The 14,912-nt window shown below is 45.1% G+C and overlaps 1 protein-coding gene across 3 annotated transcripts in view; it reads left to right on the top strand.

Annotated features, from left to right (window-relative positions):
• The window catches only part of PPP4R3B (protein phosphatase 4 regulatory subunit 3B), an 820,721-nt gene that overhangs the window by 206,310 nt on the left and 599,499 nt on the right, over positions 1 to 14,912 (top strand). For all 3 annotated transcript variants that reach the window (XM_069608059.1, XM_069608058.1, XM_069608060.1), the window contains exon 3: positions 265 to 363. In XM_069608059.1, coding sequence (XP_069464160.1) covers positions 265 to 363 — 99 coding nt within the window. The remainder of the gene's footprint in view (positions 1 to 264; positions 364 to 14,912) is intronic.

Here is a 14,912-nt window from a genome sequence, read left to right on the forward strand (position 1 = left end):
TTGCAAAACAAATCTCTAGTATAGTGCCCATACCACAATTCTTTTTGGGAACTTACTGGTACAAGTTGGATCTGCATGCCTGTTGTCTGAATTTGAGAAACCTAGCTCGCATGCATTAGTTGGAGCATTTAAGACGTTCCTGGTGAGATCTTGAAGGCTATGGGTGTTCTCCCAATTCCAAAGGTTTATCGTGCTTGTTCAGATGGCTTCATTTTCCTGTTTTAAATATGCTCTTTACATTGCTCTATTTTGTTTATTAATCAGGACACCCTCATCGTCTGGTCAGAAGCTGAAAATTATGACCTTGCGCTTAGCTTCCAAGAAAAGGCTGGCTGTGATGAAATCTGGGAAAAAATTTGTCAGGTATGTTTTCGTTTACACGCATGAATTCTTGGATGCTTATTCTATGCATTAGGAGTTTTTGCCAGTTTTCTTTTAAGTTGATATTTAACCCTTGCAGGCTGGGCACCTTAAGGCAAGATTGGAAGAAAACCAAGTAGGCATGGGCCCTACAGCAAGTGAGCGGTTTGGAGGTCCGGAGTATCGTACACCAAACTAAGTTAAATCCTTGATTCGCTGGCGCGTAAAATAAGGCAAGAGTGTTATAAGGTGATGTTACTGGAAAGGAAACCTGTGAAAAGTTTCTAAAAGTGGCCACTTTACTGGGAAGGAATCAAATAGCTTCAAAGAAGTTGCACAACTGTAAAAAAAGGAAAAACATGTAATACATTAAATGTCGAATTTGACGGTTGAGGCTTCTATAACAGCCCTGGCCTGAAAATCCCCATCCCCATCCCCAAAAGGTGACAACCATCCCACCTGCCCTCTCTCACAAGTTCCCAGCATTTTGATTTTATATCCTTTTGCTATAGGAAAAGGAACATTTTCACATCAAAGGGGGGACAAAGACCAGGGTGGGTTGGGGTTTGAGATGGTGGTCAAAGGAAGAGGGACAACAGAGTAAGCAATACAACCCATTTCAGTCTGCCCTAATTGGAGCATTACCAGTAGCAACACGCAGCATTCCTATAACTGATCGAAAAGCCTTCTGCCACTGCCCAGGCTGAGGTAAGCTTACCCTGTGGCTGAAAACGTAGACATTCCTAGACAGGGGTCGAAATATGGATTTGTTGACCAGGAGAAAAATGCAGCTCCTTGGTATCGGGCATCACCACCTTAGGCAGGAGCTACGCCGGGGCAACCAGTAGCGGTGCACAGCAAATGTAATTTTTGCGTAACCTCCTTACACTAACTTTCTGTCCATTTTAATGTATTATTCAATATGCTTTAAATGTCTCCTAGGTGTGTCCTTTATTATCTTTTATACACATACCAAAACCTACACAGCTATGTTTGTATGGCACCACTTGCCAGGGGTCAGAAGTAGCCCTGGGTATCACTTGGTGTCTAGGTAACCAGGCTCTCCTTGGCCGTAGCCAGGAGCTAAATCGCTCAAAGCTTCTGGCAATTTCGAACCCTGCTAAATTCCAGTCCTTTCAGAAAAAGCCCTTGGCAGCATGTTCCCGAACAAAGTGTTACTGCTTCCCAGATAATCTACCACAGAGGTATTTGAAAATAGTTGTCAGTCCCCCTTCACATTTAGATTTAGTTCTTAACGATGATGGTGAATATACAGGATCCCAATAACAAGTTAATGAACCAGTGATAATGGTGCTTCAGATGGCTGACATGAGGGACGCACACTTAGCTGCAATCTGACAAAAGGTGTCCTTAATGGGTGGTCCTTTCTCTTCTTTTCTCTGAAGTGTCCTAAAACACAGCATAGGTAGATGGACTTCTATTTTCAAAGCTTGGAAGGTTCGGCTCAAGAGGATGTTGTGCAGATTGGCTGTTGAGCATTGTACAGCCAACTGCAAATGTTGCAGGTTCTTTATTGGTGGGTTGAGGGTCACCTCCAGTGTTCTTGGATACAAGGAGGGCCTATGAAACGACTCAGGATGTTGACCCTTGGAGCAAAGTATCCATTGAAGGATGACCAACTATGTGCTAGTGGTCACAACCAGCCTAAAGGTCTGCTGCCCTAGTGTTTCGGGGCTTGGAAAATTCTCTGGATTTGCATCATCTGGCAAGCATACTCCCTCTGCACCTGGTCACCATATAGACTGCGGGATGGAGGGGTCACTTTGAAGGCCTCTTCTCTGCAAGGCTGTAACCTAATCACCTTGCTGGTGCTACTCTTCACTATGGAGAGACACCTCCATGGTAAATGTGCGTCACTCGGACTGCAAGGAATGCATTACTACATTTTCAATATAGGAGTAAGTGGCTGTGGCTTTGCCACTGGTGTCACTAACATGTTGGTGTCCAGAAGGTGGTGTCATTGCTAGTGATGTACGATGTCCCTCTGAAGCACTACTTAACCAGTGGTGGTATGGGCCAGACGGTGTTCACCAAAGAAACCCACAAGGGGAAGAAAACCCTTGAAGTGATTCAGATATGTGAAGAATCCTGCTGATCCCTCACTGAAACCCTGCCTAAGGTCTCCTCCCAGGTGGCCAGGGGAAGGCAGACACTTCCTGATCTGCAGGTGGATCATCTGGGTGAAGTCAAGGCCCAGGTTGGAGAGGACATTCTGTGGGATGAGACACAGTATTTTTCTTCTGACGGGGAGACTCTTGCACCTGTGCCAGAACAGGTTATGGCTTATTGTCATTTTGATGTTTCTCAACCCCCTATTAAATCTAAGGTGGTAAACCCTAAGGTTGTAACACCAAAGCATATTATACCAAGAGAAAGACCCCCTTTTGGTTTCTACAAATAAAGGCCTCCCTCAAAACTCCAAGAGATTTTTCTAAACCATCTTCCTCTATAAAAGTTAAAACCTACGGCCCCTCTGTTGAAATTACTAAGGTAATTAAATCTACCTTTAAATGCAATCAAGAAGTGGAAAAGTAACTTTGAAGTAAACTATATATCCCAGAATCCTATAGGGACTGAGACGAGGTAGAGGGCTGAAGAGGCATGTAGATGTAGTAGTTGGGCAATTAGGCCTAATGGCCAATGCAGGAGTCAGGCAATTGAAACTAAGCTCACACCTGAAGCCAATTACCAAAACCTGAGAGGCATGTGAGGCATGAAAGGCCTAAGCAGGAGAAGAGGGAAGGAAGGAGTTGGAAGGCTGACAGTAGTAGAAGAGAAACATGAGGCTGGCAATTCACAAGGAAGTGGGAGCACAGAGAGGACGCGGGAACGTGGCGACAACAGATTTTACCTGCACGTTCTGAGAGGGTCCTGTGTTCTCAACTGGTTTTGCCGTGGCTGCACAGACGGAGACGTGCTGAGGGTAAAGTTTTCCTCGTGTGTGCCGAGTTGCTGTGATTGCAGAGCCGTGACTGTCCTGAAGCCTGAGGCCTGTAGCAGAAGGCAAATCAAGGGACTGAGTAGTGAAGGAGACTCCCTTGCAACGTGGCCGGACCAGAGATACCAGTGCAGCAGAAGGGTGTGGGCCCAAGTGTGCTCATAGCAGTAGTAGAAGTTGTGTAAAACAGGAAAGTGAAGCAGCCACCACAGTGTTCTTGGAGCCGGTGAGTGAAGCTCAGTGTTCAGGTTCACTCAGTAAGCCTTGCCGGTAACTGCATCTAGCTCTAAAGTGGCTTGCATGTACTTGGAAGAGAGTTAAAGCGGTTTGTTTTCTTAATCCTTTGTAACAATGGAAATGTAGCACACACACTAATAATGAAAGCCGTAGTGTTCAAGTAAGAAGTAAAACATCTTTCCATTGTACAACGTTTCTTTCTGTTACCGGAGTGGTCGCGTATCCTTAATTTAAGAGGGAACGCCTGTGAAAACAATTCCAAACCCTTAAAGTTGACTTTTCACCAGTTATAAGGGAATACAACATCAAAGTGAGGTTGCATGTGGCCAGTTGTCTTTCCCTGAAAGAAGTCCAAAATCATCTCTGTGAGATTGACTGGGAATACAATTACTGGCAGTCCTTTAAGATTAGAGATCTACCTTAGAGTGGTTGCTTGTGCATCAATACATTTCCCTTGGAACAAGCATTCTTTGTTACCAGAAGTTATTATACAGATGAGGGAACAAGCATTACACAAGCCAAGAGGCAAACCCTTTCCATAGTGGAACAAAGCTTGTTTAAACCCATACACCTAATCTGAAGTTGTTAATGGTCCAGTGGCCCCTGATACAAGTGTGGCATTGTTACCGTAAGCTGAAAGAGTGTCACTACAGCTTCTGGCTAGCTGCTGGATCAGAGAAGGTGTGAGTAAAGCTAAGGAAGGGAGCTGGGTGCTTGTCAAGAATATTAAGCAAATAACCTGTAATGCTGAGGCTGAGAGGAAGTCAGTCGTGGGGCATAAACAGGTTATACTTGTGGCAGTGAGACAGACGGAAGAGGCAAAGTGGCAGCCCTTTTCTTGGAGCATAGAAAGGAAGAGTGCTTTGCCTACATATAGTTGTCTTGTCAATGCATGCCTAGTAATTCCTATAATATAAGACTGAAGTAGAAGTACTTGAAATGCGGTGGTGTATGACAACTGTCGGTGGATATTAAAATAACTTTGTTAAAGGGACGTTATGGTTAAGTTGCACTAATAACCTATTAAATTCAATGAAAAAAACTGTTAAAGGGACGTTATGGTAACAAGTAAAACAGAAAAACCTCAAATTTGCCAGTCATGGTAAGCTAAGCAACCATAAATCGCGCCACCACCGTGCACTGCTAAAACTAACACCCAGGACATCAAAGATGACATCACAAATGTCATTGACATTACTGATGACAGCACATATCTGGCCCACTTGTTTTTGTTCGCTGACATATCTAGGCCAGGTGGTTTTGTCCACGGACAGTCAGAATATTAACATTGAAAAGGTGATCTATATCTAGACGTTAACCTTGTCATATGTTAAAGTACTTTCCTCAGGGTTTGGTCTCAGCCAACATACAGGGGGAAATAAGCAGGCCTCAAACACGCAATTCATTTGTATACATGAAGATAAACGTTAATGCTATTAACATTTTCTGATAATGCTGTTCTTTCTGCATTACTTTAATTTCCCTGTATGTGCCTCTGATTTGTATGCATTGTGGGGCTTCATATGTATTGTTTCTACTAGCACAAGTGTGTAGTAAGTCTTGAATTGTTAGCTAGTTATTACATGTTTAACATTAAACACTCTGATGTAGCAGCCATTATTCTACTATCCAAAATGTCAAGATTATAAATATAGTACTTCTATGGTGCATGCTGTAGCCATTGCCTATTTTTATGTATTAGGTTCCTGTAAAATGTTTTGTTTAGATGAGTGCATTCTTTAATAGATTAAGTAGTTCATGATAAGTCTCCCGATCACCCCTGACATCTTGTTAACAACATAAACACAACCCCTTGTAGGCACTTCATCAAAATTAATTTCATATGTGATGTCATCAATGCCATTTGTAATGTCATCAATGCCATTTGTGATGTCATCTTTGTCCTGGGTGTTAGTCTTAGCAGTGCACAGTGGTTGCATAGTTTACCATAACTGGCAAATTTCTGAGGTTTTTCATTATTTTTTTTTGTGGTTTTTCAGAACCATAACGTCCCTTTTTAATGTTTTTTCTGAAAATGTAATTGGTTTCTACCAGTGCATGCTTTTTTCCTAAAACTTATCAATACCATTATTATACTGGAAGCACTGCACAGCAGCCCGAACCCGGCAACGACCAAGGCAAAGCCATTTCGGGCCGTCCGCCATTGAAGGCAACGTGTTCCATGGCGGCGCAAGGCTTGCAATAGCCTTCCCTTCCGCAACGCCCCATCGGACAACGCAGCCGCTGATTGGCTGCAGCTGCCTACTTTGAACCACACCTACGACCGTGAGGCGGAAGCCGTGCTGTCCTCTAAGGGCCGCAAATAAGGGCCTGACTGCGCCTGACCGCGACCGTTCGCGTCGGAAACCTGGGCCTGACCGGTGGCATCCGCAATGCTCCAGGTAAGCTGCCTACTATTTACTCTGGGGCACTAATCTCCAGCCAGCTGGCCTCACCCACTCCCAGATACGCCGACAATCTTCGCAAAAACCTTGATCCAGACTCTCCTATGGAACTCTGCGGCGGCGAAATTTGCTCACCGGCAACCCATTCAGAAAAGTTCCCACACATTGAGCCTATCGCCACCCTGCCCTTGCGTCACCTGTAAGGTATAACCTTCGCAACAGCTGACGATCTACATACATTGTATGACCACTGTACCAAGACCTTCCTTCATTGATACCCACTCACGTAGATTGTGCAGGCACAGATAGGCTACCGTGTCTGTTACTGAACACTGTGGAATTGAATGTTAGACCCAACTGCTCGCACATACAAGTTACGCATTGCCATCAATGTTGTCTAACCACTGTGCTTATTTTGATATACACATATACAGCTCGCTTAAGGCCTCTTCGGTTATTTGGTTGTAATTTGTGTTGCAAATGCTCCACACATACTGCACTCACCCAATATGCCCCTACCCTATGCTGCACCCAGACACTACACTACTGTCTCTGCGCGCCCATATGATAGTTCCTGCTTTATGCCTCGGCCGGCTCTGCGCCACACACAGATGTTGTGCCTCGCCTGATTTGTACTTGGCCCTCAGCTATTGTCTGGGCCAGATCTGCGCCTGGTCTCTTAGTGTATCTGCCACCAACCCTTCAGACCTGACCTCACACTCGCTGCTGCCATACTGCTTATCCCTTTTTGCCACAGCATCACCACTACCATGCAACTTTGGCTTATTTTTATCATGTTTCCATTTTGTGTTGTACATAATAATGTTCCGTGTAGCAATAACAGCTACAGACCCTACAAAAATGGTCTAGCCAGACCTGCCTGCCCTAAGCACCACCCCATCGCCTGCCCTACACCATTTCTGCCCACTACACCACCCTCACCCTTCCCACCAGGAACTCACTCTGCTTTTCCCACTGATGACCGCACCCACTCGGCTAACTCACTAGCCCATAAGAACACCAGTAATTCCAAGTGGGACCACACCAGTACGAGGTCATCTAGCCCCACGCATGGACATATGCCTATCAGAACCATTGTCCACACAAACCACCATTCTCGACTTATCTGAGCGCAATAATAGACTTGGTGCCAGATTCTTCCACAAGAACAGTGACCACCCAGCTAAATCTCCCAACAAAACCAACAACCAGAATACAGCTTCCAACATCACTAACCTACCCCCGTTAAAAGAAGCACTTCTAAACGCTAGATCCCTAGTTGCCCATTCCATAGAGACTGCAGATATCATTATAACCAATAACCTGGACTTCCTTGCTGTGACGGAAACCTGGCTTCATGTCGCAGCGGGCCTTTCTCTCACTCTAGCCATCCCAGACAAATATGACATCCTCAGAGTCGATGGACCTATCACTCGAGGAGGTGGTGTAGCCATCATCTTCAAATCCTCCCTCGACATTAGACTAGTGAACTCTTCTCCACTTAAATCATGTGAGCATCTCAGTCAAACTGCAAACATCCCCTAAGAGCACAGTTGCGATTAATCTAATATACAGACCCCCAGGTCCGCCTGGCTCATTTGAAGAAGATATCACATCACTAGTAGCCGAGAGTGCCAAACCCTCAGCTCAATGTATCATCCTAGGAGACTTCAATCTTGGGTTCAATGACCCCCATGACTCCCCAGCATCCTCCCTGGCTACTGCACTAACTGAGCATGGCCTCCTACAACTCTGTTCCCAACCCACACACTCAAAAGGCAGGATTCTCGACTGGGTTGCTGCGCTTAATTGTAACATGATCCTCAAAGACCCACTGCCTCTCATCTGGACAGATCACCACCTCCTGCTGCTAGATATCAATATTAACAACATACTGCACAAAAAGTAATTCATCACACCAGCCTGCCCAACGAGGAATAAGAGTAACATTACTGTCGAAGCCCTAGTGCCCTTGGTAGTCCCCACTCTGAATGCACTATCAGCCACAGCTGACTTGAATCTGTTGGTCAATACCTACAATGAATCCATGTCCAAAGCTATTGACATCATCGCCCCACTGAAAATGCACAAAGGAAAACCGAAAGCTCATTTGAACTCATGGTACATCCCTGAGCTGAAACTACTTGGACAACAAAAAAGTAAACTTGAAAAACTATGGGGAACATTCCCCTCACCAGAAAATAAAACCAATCTCGCTAATATCACCTTTCTTTACAAAAATGAGATTATACGTGCCAAAAAAGAATCCTACAACCTCAGGATAACTCAGGCAGGCTCTAGCACGAGAGAACTATTTAACATCTTAAAGGAATTAGAAAACCCTTATCCACCCACAGATACCTGTACTAAGGATAAGTCCTGGTTCACAGGTATTCAGAATGCCCTCGCCAACAAAATCACAGTGCTCCAAACTAAAATTGAAAATAAAGGACGACAACTCACCCATGACCCAACCTCCAGTCCAACCATACCATCGCCCACTATTATCAACTCGGGCTTTACATTCAAAAAGGTAACTATCTGAAGTACAAAAAAATCATAGCATCCCTGAAACCATCAAACTGCAAGGGGGACAGTTGCCCCGCTCAGATCATCAAAGACGCAGCAAGGGATCTATCCCCTTTTATTACCAAACGTATAAACCTATCATTCACCAGTAACGCATTCCCAAACAACCTGAAGCAATCATGGGTCCTACCTCCTGTTAAAGAAACAAACACTTGATCCGTCTATACCCACCAACTATAGACCGATCACCACCGTCCCGTTCTTACTAAAAATCCTTGATAGTGGCGTATATACAAATTCAGGATTACCTGGAGACTAACCAACTGCTAGGAATTCGTCAGTCTGGCTTTCGTCCTCCACATGTCACAGAAACGGCCCTTGTTGATCTCAAGAGCCAGATCGACGATCTCAAAGACAAAGGTAGGGCTGCCATCCTCCTCCTCCTCCTCCTCCTCCTCCTCCTAGACCTCTCTGCTCCCTTCGACCTGGTTGACCATAAAATCCTATGCAACCACAGCACATTTTTCCCAGTCCGCAGTCACATGGATCCAATCCTTCCTCGATAACAGGACCATGCGTGTCTTCTCACCGTTGGCAGCGGCTGACCCGACTCCCATCACCTGTGGTGTCCCACAAGGATCCTGTGTCTCGCCTACTTTGTATAACATATTTACAAAGCCTCTATTCGATAAGATGGACCGTCTGGGTGTCACCTACACTAACTATGCAGATGACACCCAGATACTCCTAACACTCTCCGGAAATTACAATTCGGATGTTAACCGGATCAATGAAGTCTTCTCCATTATTCAGGCATGGATGGCCACTCGTGGCCTCTGCCTGAATGATGATAAGACTGAATTGCTTCTGGTCGGATCCCCTAACACCATCCTGAAGCTCAGCCCTAGCTATACTAGCTTTATCATTGATGATAATACTATTCCCATCATGAAGTGTCAAAACCCTAGGTTTCTTTCTAGACAACACTAACCTCGCCTAACAAATCAACATGACCGCCTCAGCCACTGCCTACACAAGCAAGCTGATTAGAGCCTGTAGATCGTTGCTATCCACTAACAGCTGCCTTACATTATCCAGAGCACTTATACAGTCTAAATTGGACTACTGTAATGGCTTATATGTAGTCACAAATAAATCTGTGATCAACAAACTACAGGTCCTCCAAAACAATGCACTCCGAGCCGCTCTGAATATTCCTAGGAGAGATCATATCTCTGCCAACAGAATATCATGCAAATGGCTTTCCATCCAACAAAAAATAGATCTAAAAACTGTCTGCCTCACCTACAAAGCCCTGAATCACCTTGCCCGCCCTATCTAACTAGTCAATTCACACTAAAACCTGCTACCAGAATCACCAGATCCACTAACACACTATGCCTGTTGGTGCCCAAACACACCCTAAAAAGAGCTGGGGGATCCAGCTTCCCGGTTCTAGCCGCCCAACTCTGGAATACTCTTCCCACTGTACATCAAATCCATCGCCACCTTTTCAACCTTTCAGAACTCGGGTCATCACCTGGCTACTAAACAAACACAAACTCCTCCCAGCCCCTGGGGACACCTCCCACACATACCAGCATCCACCCACCACCACCTTGTACATAGCACACTTAAGTTTACAGCATTATTAGCTTCCATAGCCCATAAAACTCTAACTACGAAATGTTTACCATACATTATCTCTCTGCCATCTGCATTAACTGTACTGCTGCAACTGTATAAATCTTGTACATGTATTCTATTGTATTATGCCTGTAACCATATCCTTGGGTGCCCATATACCCCTGGGTCTGGAGCGCTATACAAATAAATAAAGCAAACAAACCATACTTACCCCAATATAGCAACGTTTGTCCAATTTACAAAGTTTCACCTTTAAAACTCTCCCATTTCCCACCTTCTAGCATCATTTTTAACACTTCTATACACTTTTTGCAACTTTTTCCACTGTTTTTGCATCTGCAAACATCTGACATAATCGCAGACCTTTCGGAGAGTGCCACGTGACCATGCGCTCGCGCGCGGCATGACTTGTCCATGAACGTGTTTGCACTTTGCGTTCACGTCCTTGCTTTGAGGGCAGTTCGGATACTGCATTTTCTACTGATCTAGGACCCTTAACGCTCAAAATGTACCCTTGCACAGCTCCTACACCTATTCTTAGTCATTTTCCATTAACAATCTAGTACAAAGCACATACTTGGAAGAATAGTAGCAAAACTGCTATGTATCTTAAAAATGGCTTCACGTATTGCCATCCCTGCTCCCCAAGAGCCACCATCACCAGCTGGAGGACCCACACAACAAGAAAAGTGCAGTATTTCCAAAGACAATGAATAGAACCAAGAAGATGAGGTAGAGGAAGTGCCCACCTCTAGCACCCAGAGAGAATCATGGGTCTGGTGGTTCTTTACCACTGTTGGGAATGTACCAAAGGCTAACGCTACAAAAGTGAAATGCACTGAGTGTACTCAGTCGCGGACTACCTGGACAATACTCCTACGGGACCACCTCACACGGCCGCCAACTTTACCCTTGAGGCCATTACATGAATCCAACATGGCAGGCGTTTCCAAAAATCTGACGCACTTCGCGCTTTTCACCTTCCTATAAGTGGGCTGCGTCCGATGTCTGCGGACATCACGGCACCCTCTAGGCCAATCGGATGCCTGTCCGTTCACCGAACAGGAGATATCGCAGATTTTTTTTTGGACCTACTTTTTGGTTGTTTTAAAAAAGAATACTGGACGAATTTACACCAAATTTATAAAAGCACGCTTTCGGGACCAAGCCGCTGCCCCTGGTGCAAATTTGGTGAAAATGCGTCCAGCGTTTGGGTTGTAGGCGTGAGCAAATTTCTTTTCCATGTCTATGAAAAAAAAAAATTGGTACCCCCCCCTTTAACTTGTCATCACCACTTGATGACACCTCACCAAACTTGCCAAAGAAATTCAGACCAGGCCATATACTTTATTGGCAAAGTTTGGTAAGGATTCATCCAGGGGGAGCCAAGTTATAAGCCGCCCAAAAAGTGCTTTTCCTATGAGTTGAGAAACTTAACCATAACTACATGGCCGCTACCGCAGGCTGTGTAATGTGGACAAATTGGGCCGAGCTTTTGGGCTTTGGTCTTTTTGCCCTCAGTCTTTTTGGGTGTTTCCACATTGAAGTAGTTTGGAGTAGTGGCATACTCTGGGACAAAAGTGACTGTTCTCGGAGTAACAAAAGTAAAAGGGTGGTTAAGAGGGAAGCAGCAACCCAAACGAAAGCATCCTGACAATTATACTGGATTAGTTCTGAATCTAGTCAGCAAACTCTTGGGTAAAAGGAGGCCCTGCCCTATATGTTATCTTAATCGATCTATCGAAGGCATTCAATACGGTATGCAGAGAGTGCCTTTGGGTTAAACTCGATGCCTCAGGAATGCTGAGGCACCTTTTAGCTATACAGGCAAGCCTCCATGAAGACATCTTCCTGAAGATCAGACTGAATGCAGCAGGCGAGCTGTCAGACCTGATAAGGGTGGGAAGAGGGTTAAGGCAGGGTTGCCTCCTAGCACCCATTCTATTCAACCTCTACTTGGCTGATTTAGACAGTTTAGGTACCACAGCATTGGTCAGCCCCATGATGGGAGATACTCTTGTCCGACGGCTGGCTAATGCCGATGATATAGTCCTACTGGACTATTCTCCAGTAGGTCTGCAACGCCTTTTAAAAGCGATGTGAAAACACAAATGAAGGACATTAAAGAAACGTTCAGGGCCTATTACCAAAATCTGTACACATCGGTCAAACCAAAAGATAGACCAGATAAATGAAAGGATATGAATCTCCTAACCATCACACCAGAGGAGAAGGCATCACTCAATGCACCAATAACGATGGAGGAAGTTACCAAAGCGATAAGGGACCTACCAAAAAATAAATCCCTGGGACCAGACTGTTATACAGCCACATTCTATAAAACCTACGTGGATGCCCGAAGTCCAGTCCTCACAGAGCTCTTCAACACCTTTAAGGACTCAGCCAACATCACAAGCTCAATGAACGAGGCAAAAATCCTGGTCTTCCATAAGAAAGGGAAAAACCCGGAATCGCCAGGCTCGTATCGTCCCATTGTTCTAATAAACCTAGATGCCAAACTATATACCAAAACTCTAGCCAACAGACTGACACCCTTGCTTCCCAAACTGATGCATCAGGTTCAGTCAGGGTTCATCCCCAACAGAACAACCCACGACAGTATTAGAAGAATCACTCATTTGATCGAGAAGGTGAGGATCACTAACGTCCCAGCCGCGCTGCTAGCAATAGATGCAGAAAAAGCATTTGACCGAGTAGAGTGGTCCATTTTCTTCCGCATCCTGGAGAAACTGGACATTGATGAAACATTCATCAAAATGATACGAGCCAACTACAACTCACCCTCAGCCAGAATAGCGGTGATCAGGGAACTCTCAGACACAATACGAATAGAAAGAGGTACAAAACAGGGATTCCCCCTCTCCCAACGCCTGTACGCAATATTTCTAGAGCCGCTACTGACTAAAATAAGGATCACACCTGAAATCAAAGGCATCACAATGGGGGATATATAACCCACAAACTGCAGCCTATGCGGACGACATGTTGATCGCCCTAGCAGATCCAGCAGCTTTGCTACCCCCACTCATTCAAACGATAGAGAATTTTGGAGCCGTCTCGGGTCTAAGGATAAATAGGCAAAAGTCAGAGCTAATGGTGCTGGCGGGCGACAAAGAAATACACAAGCGAGCAAGGGAATTGCAACTCCGAATGGCGGATGAAGGGATCAGATACCTGGGGGTCACTCTCACCAACTCGGGACTGTATGCAGGGAACTTCCCGATCCTGTTAGACAGGATAAGAAAAGACTTGGCCAGCTGGAATCCACTCTGTCACGTGGTGGGGCAGAATTACAGCGATTAAAAATGACAATCCTGCCCAGACTACTATACCATTTCCAAGCTCTCCATAAGAATCCCACCCACGTTCTTCAAAGCACTCACCAAAATGATGAGCAAATACATTTGCCAAAACAAAACGCTGAGACTCTCCAACATGATACTAACAGCCCGAAGAACAAGGGAGGCATGGCACTCCCACATTTCCGAAAATATTATGACGCAGCACAATTGTGGGTCCTGAAAGAATGGATACCCAACAATTCAGAGAAAATATGGGAAGCACAAGACAGGGCGGTGGCAAGAAAAAGCCTACAACATCTACTGTGGACCAGCCCGGAACACAGACGCCCAAATGTCAGCATAAGTGAGATCATGAGTGCAGTGCTGGAAATTTGGAACAAGGCAACAAAAAAAGAAACACTAACCATAAACCCTGCTCCCTTCATGCCGATGTTTGAGAACCCTGAATTCCATACCGGGCACAGAGAAAGGCAAGTTCCAAAAATGGATGGAAGCCGAATGCACAAAAGTGGGAGACATGTACGAAGACCAACATATCAGAACATTCGCGGAATGCTGTACACTTCTCGGGCTCACGGAAAAAGATAGATTCAAATATGAACAACTACACCACTGGCTCACCACCACAAAGATGAAGCATGCAGCAACAAGATACACCCTCCTCCCCCTCCCCCATTCGAGACATTCATGTCACACCCAGGAGACAAACAATTCGTCTCCACCTTTTAAAAATTCACGCCCAGGCGGAGGACACGAAATGTCATCATATGAAGAGATGGGGAAACAACATTGGGGAAAAATCTCGAGAGACCAATGGGAATATGTCTGCCAAATTATCCCCAAATGGACAAGGGCGATACAGATGAGAGAAGCCTGGACAAAGATAATGATACAATGGCACTACACCCCTGAAAGACTACATAGAATGTTCAACACCAAACAAAACAAATGCTTCAGGGATTGTGACGCAGAGGGAACATGGAGACACATCTGGTGGGACTGCCCCAAACTACAAGACTTCTGGCTGGAGATAAAAACCCAAATGCAAGCAATGTTTAAAGGTGCAGAACAACTTCAAGAAGAAGTTTGGATGTGCGGCATGTGGGACCCCAGTGTCAGGACACTGACAAAAACACAGAAGATACATTTTTATGGGTCTCCTAACAATAGCCCAAAGATGGAAACAGAAATCACCACCATCCACTATAGTTTGGCTGCAGAGAGTTTGGCTGTTCATAGCAATGGAGCGCATAACATACAACATCCAGGGGGTCCGACAGAACTTTCTATCAGACTGGGGGCCAGTACTTGTTTACTTACAAAGCGACTTTATGCTTCAATGGTGCCCGCACAAAATCAGAATCCTGGACATATTTACATGAGGGAATGATACCAAAGACATACCGCAAATGTGATAAAGGTTCCTCAGCCGGTGGGTTGGGGGGGGGGGAG

The sequence above is a fragment of the Ambystoma mexicanum genome, chromosome 4q (assembly GCF_040938575.1).
Source record: "Ambystoma mexicanum isolate Mex_15411 chromosome 4q, UKY_AmexF1_1, whole genome shotgun sequence".
In the NCBI taxonomy this organism is placed as follows: Eukaryota; Metazoa; Chordata; class Amphibia; order Caudata; family Ambystomatidae; genus Ambystoma; species Ambystoma mexicanum.